General features: G+C 46.2%; 1 protein-coding gene across 3 annotated transcripts in view; it reads left to right on the forward strand.

The window, feature by feature from the left end:
- STAB1 (stabilin 1) overlaps positions 1-12,830 on the forward strand; it is a 100,121-nt gene that overhangs the window by 46,729 nt on the left and 40,562 nt on the right. For all 3 annotated transcript variants that reach the window (XM_079967206.1, XM_079967205.1, XM_079967207.1), the window contains 7 exons: positions 4,510-4,640; positions 6,238-6,349; positions 8,123-8,200; positions 8,736-8,837; positions 9,695-9,802; positions 10,801-10,932; positions 11,375-11,503. In XM_079967206.1, coding sequence (XP_079823332.1) covers positions 4,510-4,640; positions 6,238-6,349; positions 8,123-8,200; positions 8,736-8,837; positions 9,695-9,802; positions 10,801-10,932; positions 11,375-11,503 — 792 coding nt within the window. The remainder of the gene's footprint in view (positions 1-4,509; positions 4,641-6,237; positions 6,350-8,122; positions 8,201-8,735; positions 8,838-9,694; positions 9,803-10,800; positions 10,933-11,374; positions 11,504-12,830) is intronic.

Raw genomic sequence — 12,830 nt, forward strand, 5'->3', positions numbered from 1 at the left:
CGCCACCTGCCGCATCGCTGCCTCGCACCGTGTATCCAGGCTTCAGCTCCGGGACACAAGGAACTCAGAATGGCAACCAACAGCAGCTTTTCGCCGTTCAACCCAGCATCTGGAGACTGGGAAGCATACGCCTCCCGTTTCACCTTCCTCCTAGAAGCCAAAGGGGTCACCGATGAAGAAGACGCCAAGAAGAGGGCAATATTCTTCAGCGTCTGCGGAGAGGAGACGTTTGAAATCGCCCGGGCTCTCCTTGCGCCTGAAGACGTCGCTACTGTTCCATACAAAACAATAATGGAACAGCTGAAGGGGCACTTTTCGCCGCAGCCCTCAGTGGTGGCTCGTCGAAATGCCTTCTACGCAAAGCGGCAAGCCCCTGGGGAAACCATAACTGGGTTTGTGACCTCTCTCCGCCAAGCCGCCCGGTTCTGCAACTTCTCAGAGCTGGAGAACATGCTTCGTGACCGCCTCGTCGGTGGCCTGAGGGATGAGAAGCTGCAACGACGCCTCTACGCTAAGAAGGACCTAACGTTCCAGGTCGCTCTGGAGGAGGCCCTGGCAATGGAAGCTGCCAAGAGGTCGACGCAAGAGGCACGGCCGAGCCAGCCATCCCAACCGAGGGTCCACCATGAAGACCTCACCGACGACTCAGGATCCAACAGGGAGGAGGTGCACCGAGTACAGCAGCGCACTCAAGCAGCCCACATACCACAGCTGCCTCGACGAGAAGGAGGGAACTGCGCAAGCTGTGGAGAAAGTCACGAGAGGAGGACCTGCCGTTTCCGCAACGCAGAGTGCAGGCAGTGCAGAAAATCGGGACACATCGCCCGGGTGTGTCGGGCTCGGCCCACCCGACGCCAGGCATCAGATGACCAATCCAAGAGCCCCAGGTCCCGGGGCCCAACGCACCAAGGCAACTCGACTGAGCTCACGGACTTCCAGGTATACCAGTTGCCCCACCCCTCCCCTCTTCGTGAGGAGCATTCAGGGTAAAGCGGCTGCAATTCGGTATCAGCGTGGCACCAGGCATATTCCAGAATCTAATGGACTCTCTACTTAAAGGGATTCCTGGCGTCACCCCCTTCTTCGATGATGTGTTGATTGCCGGGCCCACACCAGAGGAGTTTGAGGACCGCCTCCGCACCGTTCTGCACCGTTTCCAGACGGCGGGTCTCAAGGTGAAGCGGGAAAAATGTCTACTAGGAGTGCCTCAGGTGGACTTTCTGGGATTTATGGTGGACGCAGAAGGGGTCCACCCGACTGGGGACAAGGTACGGGCCATTTGTGATGCCCCAGCGCCCAAGAACAAGACTGAACTTCAGGCCTTCTTGGGACTATTGAACTTTTACCATTCCTTCCTTCCCCACAAGGCGGCGGTAGCGGAGCCCCTACACAGACTCCTGGACAAGCGGGCCCCTTGGGTGTGGGGCCAGCGCCAGGAGGTCGCATTCCAGGCAGTCAAGGACTTGCTTGTCTCAAACTCGGTCTTGGCACACTTCGACGAGAGGCTGCCGGTGGTGCTAGCATGCGACGCCTCGCCCTATGGAATTGGCGCTGTCCTGGGACACCAACTCCCGGATGGAAGAGAGGTACCAGTGGCATACTTTTCCCAGACACTCAACGCAACCGAGCGGAACTACTCGCAAATCGACAAGGAGGGTCTGGCAATCGTGAAGGGAGTAAAAAAATTCCATGATTTCTTGTACGGGCGGCCCTTCACCGTGGTGACTGACCACAAGCCGTTGCTTGGCTTGTTTGCCCCTGAAAAGCAGACCCCCCAAGTGCTGTCTCCTCGCGTCCTCAGGTGGTCAATTTTCCTTGCCAGCTACCAGTATGCACTGATTCACCGTCCAGGGAAGGCGATGGGCCATGCGGACGCCCTCAGCAGGCTACCACTACCGGAAACAGGCCCCGACCCAGCACCTGCACAAGAGGTTATGAGCCTGGAGCTGCTTCCTGACCGCCCCATTCAGGCACAAGAAGTTGCACACCATTCCAAGAAAGATAGGGTCATCTCCCGGGTCCTGGACTGGGTGTGGAGGGGATGGCCCAGCAGCAGCCCCGGGCCAGAATTCGCCGGCTACACAACCCGCAAACATGAACTGTCGGCCCACAAGGGGTGCCTGTTATGGGGAAGCAGGGTCGTTGTTCCCCAGCCCCTCCGCAAAAGGGTCCTCACAGCCCTACACGAGACACACCCAGGGGTAGTAAGAATGAAGGCCCTTGCCAGGAGTTATGTGTGGTGGCCAGGGATCGACGGAGAGATAGAGGCCTGGGTCAAACACTGCCAGGCCTGCCAAGAATCCCGCCCAGATCCCCCAAGGGCCCCAGTCCAGTCCTGGGAGTCCGCCCGAGCACCATGGTCACGCCTGCATGTGGACTTCGCTGGCCCCTTTCAGGGGAAAACATTCTTCATAGTGGTGGACTCCTACACCAAATGGCTGGAAGTCGCACTGGTACCGTCCACTTCTACGTCCGCAGCCATCCGGGTACTACGCAGGCTGTTTGCAACCCACGGGCTCCCTGACACTCTCGTCTCAGACAACGGGACTGCATTTACGTCAGGAGAATTCCAAACCTTCACAACGCAGAACGCCATCCGCCACATCCGTTCGGCGCCATTCCACCCTGCCACCAATGGCCAAGCAGAACGCATGGTGCGGACCACCAAGGACACCCTTCGCCGTATGACACAAGGGGATTGGGAGTACCGCCTTGCCACATTCCTTCTAGCACAGCACAGCACCCCCAGCTCAACGACTGGCCGGAGCCCCGCTGAACTACTAATGGGTCGGCGCCTTGCAATCAGATTGGACCGCCTTCACCCCGATAGAGCTCAGGATGAGGCAGTGGTGGGGGAAGGCAAGAACCCCCGGACCTTCGAGGCTCAGGACCCAGTGTACGCAAAGAATTTTGGGGCAGGCCCAGCATGGGTACCCGCCACAGTCACCAGGGTCACTGGCCCCGTGTCGTATGAGGTGCTAACGGATGGGGGGCAATGCTGGCGCCGCCACTGCGACCAGATACGGCGACGATTCCCAGGAGAAAACCAGGAGGAGGAAAGGGCAGAGGAGTCCCAAGGGAACAGAGGGGCAGTGAGGCCCATAGAGCAGCAGGGGCCAGCAGGAGAGGCAGAATCAGTAAATACAGAGAGGACCCGTGAGGCCGAAAGGACACCGGAACCAGAACCACGACTGAGCGAGCCGGTTGCGCCAGACCAAACAGCCCCATCACAGCCAGCATCCTTGGAACACGAGCCAGAACCTGAACCCCGGACCAGGGAACACCCCAGGCCGCAACGCACACGTAGGCCGCCGGCGTACCTCGAGGACTATGAATGCGACCTCCCGGGCAGGACTGGAACTTAGAGGGGAGGGGTGTTATGTACTGGGTTGAATAGGATCCAAACTGCAGCAGTCTGATTGGCCCTAGAACAATAGGATCCAAAAGGCAGCAGCCTGATTGGTCCTAGAACAATAGGATTCAGAATGCAGCAGTCTGATTGGTCCTAGAACAATGCAGCAGTATGATTGGTTGGCAGGAAACACCCAATCATGCTCCAGATAGAAGTGAATCCACAACCTGATTGGCTTACAGTAGAATTCCGGAATTAGCCAATCATGTGCAGCCCATTGTGTAAATAATGTATATAAAGCAGATACCTTGAGGGGACTTTCATTCATTCCTCCTCACCACTATGAGCTGAATAAAGAGCATGAAATCACCTTGCGACTCTGAGTATATTTCAGACAGCCTTATGGATAGGCACTGCCCTGGCCTCCTGTGTTCATTCTTTTCTGTCTATACTATTACAAAACTGATTTCCATAAAGAAGAGGATAGAGCTTCATAGTTTTGCCCTCCTTTGCTGATGAATATGAAGATCATGTTGTCAGTCAGACAAGATACTACTACCGCTTTGAGACCTGCTTACTGGAATAGGCGGGACGCAGGTGGCGCTTTGGTCTAAACCACAGAGCCTAGGGCTTGCCTATCAGAAGGTCGGTGGTTCGAATCCCGGTGACGGGGTCAGCTCCCGTTGCTTGGTCTCTGCTCCTGCCAACCTAGCAGTTCGAAAGCACGTCAAAGTGCAAGTAGATAAATAGGTAGCGCTCCGGCGGGAAGGTAAACGGCATTTCCGTGTGTTGCTCTGGTTCGCCAGAAGCTGCTTAGTCATGCTGGCCACATGACCCGGAAGCTGTACACTGGCTCCCTCGGCCAATAGAGCGAGATGAGCTGCAACCCCAGAGTCATCCACGACTGGACCTAATGGTCAGGGGTCCCTTTACCTTTTATTGGAATATGCACAGTTTCATTAAAATTGCTAAAGATGTTGCATTTAAAGATAGTTTTAGTGGCTCTGGGAAGTGTCCACCCTTGGTTAAGTTGAATCCATTTGTTGGGAGATGGCAATATGGATAGTAAATAATCTCTTCCCTATCTTTTCATTCAAATTGGCAAAGGAGGCTAATAAAGCAATAATAAATGTGTGTTTTTTTCCTTTGGACAAAAGAAATCCCTCTTCAGCATCCCTGAAGGAACCAACTTGACTGTTTTGGTACCAGTGAAAGAAGCCATCCAAAACCTGAGCAAAGATGAAAAAGATTTCTGGCTACAGCCAGACATGCTATTATTACTTGTCAGGTACCATTGACCCTTTGGGCTTACTTACTTACCTAAATTGTTTTGGTGTGACTATATATGACTATTCTCTTGATCTAAGATGGTCAGAAAATACCGCAGGCAAGGGCACAGAGTTGCAATATAGTTACGATTGCTCCAAGAGTTACAGAACTGGAGCCTCCCACAGGCTGGTAGAAAGGGTTGGATTTGGGGTGGGGGATCAAAGTCAGCAGGGGCTCAGGAATTTTAGCTTCTTTTTTTAAAAAAGTGGGTTTCTGTGTGCTCTACATGAAAAGATATAAGTCAAAATGTGAACTCTGCCCCTAACCAACATTTTTTGTGAAATGAACTAGCCTGGGTGGTAGTCCCCAACTTGCAGGGTTTTAGCTAATGGAGAAAATCAGAGCTGTGATTCACAAGTGATCTTTTTGGACATCACCAGGCAGAGCTAAAAAATGTATATACAGTGGTAGCTCGGGTTACATACGCTTCAGGTTACATACGCCGCTAACCCAGAAATAGTGCTTCAGGTTAAGAACAGAAATCGGGCTCCAGTAGCGCGGTGGCAGCAGGAGGCCCCATTAGCTAAAGTGGTGCTTCAGGTTAAGAACAGTTTCAGGTTAAGAACAGGCCTCCAGAACAAATTAAGTACTTAACCCGAGGTACCACTGTAGCTGCCTTTTCCTGCTTTCTGTCTCATTGCTGCCCAGGCACTGTATATAATGGTGTGTGCGTGTGCACATTTCATAAGTGAGTTGAGTGAGTTTATGGCATTCAGCAGCAGTATGTGTGCCTGCCCACCCACTGTTCTCTCTCTGTGCACATCCAGCACGAGGCCCAGAAAATCAAAGAAGCAAAGACAGGCAGCACAGCTGTAGCCGGACCTTGGTAGGCAGGCACGTTGAACAATTTCTGTGGTGGTGATAATAAAAGTGTACATGCAGCTTTAAACAAAACAAAACAAAACACACACCATATTTGCAAAGAATAGCATATGCAACCTTGGTGGGACAAATTTGACGGGCCAGTGTGATTTAGGGGAAATAGCCTTGTGGAACAAATTGGGATCCCTGATGGATCAGTTTTGGCCCATTGTTCAAAGGATCTTGACCCCTGCATTTAGCAAACAATTACTGTATAATGTACAGTGCTCTTCATACAAGAATAGCCAGAGCCTCTCTTACCATTAAGGACGCTCTCAGTTCTCAACTGAGAAGCTGTTTGTTTGCTTGTTTGTTTATAAGCTTTCTTAATGCACCCTTGGCATCGTCCCATAAGGATGGGTTACAACACTACAGTATACAGTTATAAAAACAGATAAAACCATTACCATTATAAAGCAAGTAAAACTGTTCCAAATTGGACAATAGATTATAGAATCAGCAAAAGAGATATGAGTCACTGGAGACAGTTTGGTCTTTCATGTCCTGGATTAAGATGGAAAGAAAAGACCTCAAACATAACTCTTGAAATATTTACAGGAGGTGAAGTTTGTTTGCTGGTAGAAAATAACTGGGAAATATAGGGAAATGCAACCTAGTTGAACTGAAAGGTTTCTTCTGGCCATTAACTCGCGAGGAAATAATATTCTGAATGCTCTTTCCTTACTCAATTGCAGGGGCCACTTCCTTCTGGGTTCTTTCACAACTGAGCAACTCAAGAAATACGTGGGCCAGGAGCTGCCCACCCTTAGCCCACGGATCAGGTGGAAAATTAACAACAGCAGTGGGGTAAGAGATTTCTAAAAAATAATTTTAACATTTTTAATGTATTTATATAACACACCCTACGGATTGGCCCTCAGATAATTTTACATGAGGGTTAGATGAGGAAGAGACTGAGCAAGAGTAAGGAGTAAAAGTGCCACACTCCTCCTATTATCTCTCTTTTTCAGTAAAGGCCATCAGTCAGAGACACCGTGGCCACTTCATTGCCAAAGCCCAGTTGGAATTAAGTCTGGAATGGGTGTACTGAATTTAGACCTGCGGTCTAAATCATGGTTAGTCATGAGGGTGACCATCAAAAGTTAAAACTGTAGGTTTAGTTCTATGAAGTGTGGGAAATTGCAGTCAAATATAATTAGCAAGCATAGGGATAGTTAATGCATGAAGCAGTTAAGACCATAGAACGATATTCCTAGACTCGGGTCACCCCATCATCTCCAGTGAAGAAGGAAATGAAGCTTCCTTTGTTCACTTTCTTCCACCATGTGAAACCGACCAGGCAACACTTTTGGGCTTGACTGCTTCAAGCCCAGACTGCATGCTCAAAAGTATTTCTGTATTTTGTAACCCAAGAATTTTCTACCTATGTTCTTCTTGCTGCTGCATGGAGTAACACATGAATTTGACCTTTGGCGTTTGTAAGTAAAGCATTTAAGCTCACTAAACGCTGTGGCTTGTTCATTATGAGGGGGCAGAAACGGGGAAGTACTGTAAGTGGACTAAACTAGATATTAAAAAGGTCTGACAGCCTATATTCCTATCATTTTACCGAGGTTACACATTTTGTGACTTTTAAACTCTGCTGGGACTCCCTAACTGGATAGTGTATTTGGATCTAGGTAGTGCTATTTTTCTAGAAAAAGGTATCAGAACTCACGATGAATGCCTCCCTTGTTAGCTTATAATGGTGCCCACCTGAGAGGTGCCAGAACTGAGTTCTGGTGAGTTCTAGCTGAAAAAAAGCCCTGGATCTAGGGATCCATCCAAGTCTATTATTAATAACCCCACATGGGTGAAATATCTATATCTATTTTCTACCCCACATGAAGTTCATTTTAAGTTGAGACCCACTTCCAATGGCACAGCTCCATCAAATCCCACACTGTAGTGGTTGTGAGGCCATCCTTTGTTCATGCTTTTAAGCAGATAGAATATCTGATGACAGGGTTTGATGAAGTCATCAAGGTATGGCTAATCCACACACTGAGGTCTCCTGTCTAGAGGAGGAGTGGCTAAACTGTAGCCAACCGTGGGCTTGAGACTGCTGGTAAAGTTCTACATATGGACATATTTCATGACTCTGGCTGCAGACACACCATGCACTGAAAGCACATTACTTTCTTGGAATTGTAGTGTGTTTAGGCTGGTGGGACATGTTGTTCAATTCCCAGGATTACATGGATTATAATGTGCTTTCAGTGTACTTTAAATGTATAGTGTGTATGCAGCTGGGTTATTGGTAAGCAGAATAAGTGAGCCTCTGCTACTGGGAGACTGACTGGGAGACTGACTGTGGTGTGGGGGGGGGGAGAGTTCTCTGTGTATTTTTAAAAAGGCGATAGGAGGTCCCACAGAAACTAAGGATAAAATCCCATGGTTAGAGAACATCAGTACTGGTAGTGAGTAGATTTTGTGGAACAGAACTAGAGTGTTCCAAGACAAATGGTACACAATTTAAGGTGTGTGTCTGATGCAGCACTTTTGTGTAAATATGCATTATCCATTAATTCTTGGCAGCCTAATGCAAATTTATGAAGTTTGATTCTGCTTGCTTTCCAGGCCATAACGATTCAGAATGCAAGTATTGTTTTGGGTGACATCCCTGCTATTAACAGCACTATTTATATCATCAACAAGGTACATTGACAGATTGCATTGGACATGTTTCTTTCTATTTCTGGTTAAAAGGATTTATAAGGTCTGAACAGAAATGCATCAGCCCCAAAGCCATAGTGATACTGAGATTATCTATCACTGGGTATCTATCACTGGGTAGATAGCAACCAAGCTGCAGAGTTTATTTATTGACTTCTAAAGGTTGGTATTTCTCCTTAGATTGATCCACACACTTAGCAAACATTTCCAACCAGCATATAATACCTATTAAAGAGGTGGCAGTAGACTGGTGTGGCAATTAACACATTTGATTTTGACTGGGGACAGCTGATCTCACATCGCTGATCAGCCATGAAGTTAAATGGGTGATCTGGAGCTAGGAATCTCTGAGCCTAGCCTATCTAACAATGGGAGTCCCCTGCCCCACACGCACACAAAAAAGAGAAGTATACTACAGTTTTTGCTGTGGAAAAACTTCCAGAGCTGTACTCTCCCTATATTTGTGCTGCCCTACACCACTGAATCTCATTTTGTTTTCATGTCTTCCTCTGCTCAGGTTTTGTTGCCCACCTTGGATGACATCCCTCCAAGAGCTCCAGGTCTGCAGCAGCAACTTAATGCGACACCCTCCTTCACTAGGTTCAAGGAGCTGCTAGAGGTGAGTATGTCAGCTGTGTTGCATTTAAACGCATACTTTGAACCCATTAATTGTTGTACTAGTCTGCCTAGATACAGGAAGTGTCTTCTGTTGGTGTATGGAGGAAGACCAGTTCTAAAACAATCTGCATTGTCTTGGTGGGGGGAAGTGAAAGGAAACGAAGGGAGTACATTTTGATAAACCCAGAAAGTGATGGCTAATAGTGTTGTAATCCTGTCACTGCCAAGGGCATCTGATGAAACACTAGAAAAATGTTTCCATTTCCCCCTGCTCATCTTCAAAACACAAATGTTTATAATGGGGGAGCTGACATGGAGAACTACAGATGTTATGTTCTACAACTCCCAGCAGCCCCAATCAGCATTGCCAATGGTCAGAGATGATGGGAGTTGTAGTCCACAACTTTAGGAGGGCATCAGTTTAACTACTTTATCTATGTAAGGGAACAGTGGAAAACTGTTGTGAAATGCAGAACTCATTGTGCCTATGCGATTTTTTTCTAACCCATAGCCATGCAGCAGCCCCAAAATTTGTCCAGAAACTGATGGGGAAAGGGATAAACCTCCTCTCATTGTTTGCCACAGTACTAAGACTGACACCCCATGCCTGGAGTTAATTAAAGAAAATCTAGGATTTACTTGTACGTTGCACAATAAGCACAGTGTGTTGTTTGGCCCTATTAAAAACAGAGAGCATGCCTTTCTTTCTCTAAATCATCTTACCTTGAAACTCTCCTAAATGTATCTGAACATATAATTGGCAGAGTTGTTTGGTTTCCCCCCACGTTTTCTTTTGCTTTCTCTATAATCTTTGCTGATCACATTTGCTTGTTAATTGTATTCTTCTGAAACTTTCAGCAATACCATCTGATTGCAAAGATTGAGTCATCTGAAAAATACACTATTTTTGTCCCAGGAAATAGTTCAATTGAGAAGTATTGCCAAGATGCTAATATTACACAGCTGGTAAGAACTATGTATCTATGTATGCATGCATTTACTTATTTTTACAAGCCTCTGTACTTATTCTTTGGGGGTAATGCCACATCATCACTGAATCAGATTTTGTATACTACCTTGTGAAGTCATGCTTTGAATGAATGAGTAAAGGCTGATTCATGCATTGCAAAATTTCTAAATGGAAGGCATATTGTATCTCATGTTCTTTACACATGAACTTCCTACTGCATGCATTGTAAATGGCTCCACTTCCAGAGCAGGTGAAAAATTCACATGTAAAGCCATTCATACACAGGTTAGCATAACACTTGTCTTCCATTTAGAAATTCCGTACCCTGCAAGGCACCTCTAACTCATTCAAACATCTAAGGCAAGATTTATATATATATATATATATATATATTATATAGCAAGATAGAGGTAATGATGCAATTCATCAAACAGAAGCTGGAAATTCTTCAGAGTTATTTTAATAATCATCCAAATTAATATCTCACTAATAACCAGTCACTTGTAAAACATTGCCCATTTATTTATTGGTTGAGAATAGCTTTAGCATTCTCCTTCAGTATACAAGTATTCTATGAACCTCAGTATGCTCCATTGTTGGTAAGGAATCTGGCTTTAAATTCCGCCAAATTCGCAGAATGGATTTGGCAAAGGGCTGTGTTTCTGCCAGTGTTCCACAACCTATGTAATAAGAATAATAACTACTTACTTCTCAGGTTGTGAAGAGGGTGACTCAGCTGAGGAATGTAGATTCCTCTACATTAACATTTTAATTAAATAATGGTAATAAAGGTGCCCAGGTAAAATATTTGATGGAGCAAAGCAACAGTGAAAGATTCATTACTAGATACAGGCCTGGTTATCAAACAGAATCACTGATTACCACAATGGCATGTGCTTCTTATCTTTACCTATCTCCAGCTGTTATCTCTCTGCTTTTGTTCATTTATTTAAAATAACCAAATATTTTGTTTCCTGTACACCTTGGTTTCTAGGACATGGACACTGTACAATACCATGTTGTTCTTGGAGTTAAACTGTTGGCCACCGACCTGAAAAGCGGAGTTCACAAAACATCAATGCTAGGATTCTCATACTGGCTGATGTTTTACAAAAACACTACTCAGGTGAGAATGAGAGGTGAATTATGCTTCCACTCTACAATGTATGGTTTTATAGGAATCCACTAATTCAGTCACATGTTCAAATGATGGGGTTGCTCGTGGATTGTGGCTGCATCCTTAAAACCACTTGGTCACAAGCAGCACAGTTTACCTGCTAAAGTTTTCTCAGTGACCTTTGTGAAAGAATTGTAGACCAGTGATTAATACATTGGTCTTTGCTCATCAGTGCAGCTGACTGACTTCTTTGTACCTGCAGTGTGATCACATGGGCTACTGAATTGTACTTTTGCCTCTGGAATGATTTTTTCTTCTAAGACTTAATAATGCTGGCAGGACAACATGATAAACTATTCATTCTATGCCCTATTAGAAATTAATGTTGGAGCCATTGAGCTTTTCCGGAGCATACCTAGATTTCATTACTTGCCATCCTTTCTTACTGCAGGCATATGTAAACAAAGTCCTCCTGAATGGCCAGTTTGTTGAAACAACAAATGGGATGTTGATTGGGGTTTCTGAAGTCCTGCAAGTTCAAAAGAACCGTTGTAGTATCAACAGCACAACAGTGCAAAAGGTAAAGTGTTAGAGACCTGTAATTTCTTGTTTTGTACTATATTTACATGTTTGTTGATGGTTACTTTAGAACTAATTAATTGGGCATGATAGGTTTCTTTGCCAATTGGTTTGGGTCATTCATTGAGAATATCTGCTCACTTGGGGCTCTGGGAGGGGGGTGGGCATTTGCTGCAAAGCTGCGCACTGCCTGTACAGGCTGTCCTCTTTTACTGAGAATCGGCTGTTCCTTTTGAGCTCTGATATATTGCACCTTTCAAGACTGAACGTGTTTAATGCTTGCCTGATAAGGTATCCTCCAGGGAATTCTCATAGCCATGCCACCGTGAATATGCCTAAAGTCACTCCTTGTGTTTAGCATGTTTATGGAAAGCTAAATTTGATACCGGTGACAAGGCTAAAATGATCGATTTGGTTTTATACCTATAAGAGCAGTCTGCTGGGCCAGTCCAATGGCCCACCTAGTCTAGCATGCGGGTCTCACAGTGGCCAACCAAATGCCTCTGGGAAACCAATAAGCAGGACCTGAGCACAAGAGCATTCTCCTCCTGTGGTTTCTAGCAGCTGGTATTCAGAAAAATTTCTGCCCCTAAATCCCCAGCTGCATCCACTTCTTCACTTGTAACAATTATTGCCTGACAATATTTTACATAAGCTCCAGTGTCTTGGAATTCAGGCAGCAATGCTATACTCATTTACCCTTCTGAATAGACATATATGACCCAAGCTTTTTACATCAGGAGACGCAAATTCTTTTCTGACGCCTCTTATTGGACATCTATTTACTGAGTGGCTCACATTCCTTTCAGTTGGTGCTCTCAACTTTCTGTACTGATGAGCAATGTTTGCAGTCCCTGGAAGTGCTCACATTTTTTTTTAAAAAAAACCTCTTGTTACCCCAAGACACTCAAAAGAGCCCATAGACATTATCAGACATGCTCGGCATCTCCTGTATGGCCCCTAGTGCCACTTTCACTTTCCATAAAATCACTCTTAGTGGACTGGGACCAGAAGCCAGCGGCCCTACAGCTCACTTCCTGTTACCTTTAAATTAGAAGTTGTGTGTCAAATATTGAAGAGAGTAAAGTGCAGCATGGTGCACTGAAGTGCTGGTGGGACTGAATTCAGTTGGAGCAGGTTGTCGAAGCACACTGCCTCCAATTGTGGATCTGAGGGGGGTATTTGACCTTCTAACCCATTTGGGATGGGGGGACACCACTAACTGTAAAGTCCCTTCCCCAATAATCATAATGCATGCTGCTACATTGCTTTGCCTGGTCTTGAGCTGTAGGAACCCACACTGAGAAGCAACTTAATTTGCCAAAGAA

Source organism: Podarcis cretensis, assembly GCF_951804945.1.
Source record: "Podarcis cretensis genome assembly, chromosome: 2".
NCBI classification, from domain to species: domain Eukaryota; kingdom Metazoa; phylum Chordata; class Lepidosauria; order Squamata; family Lacertidae; genus Podarcis; species Podarcis cretensis.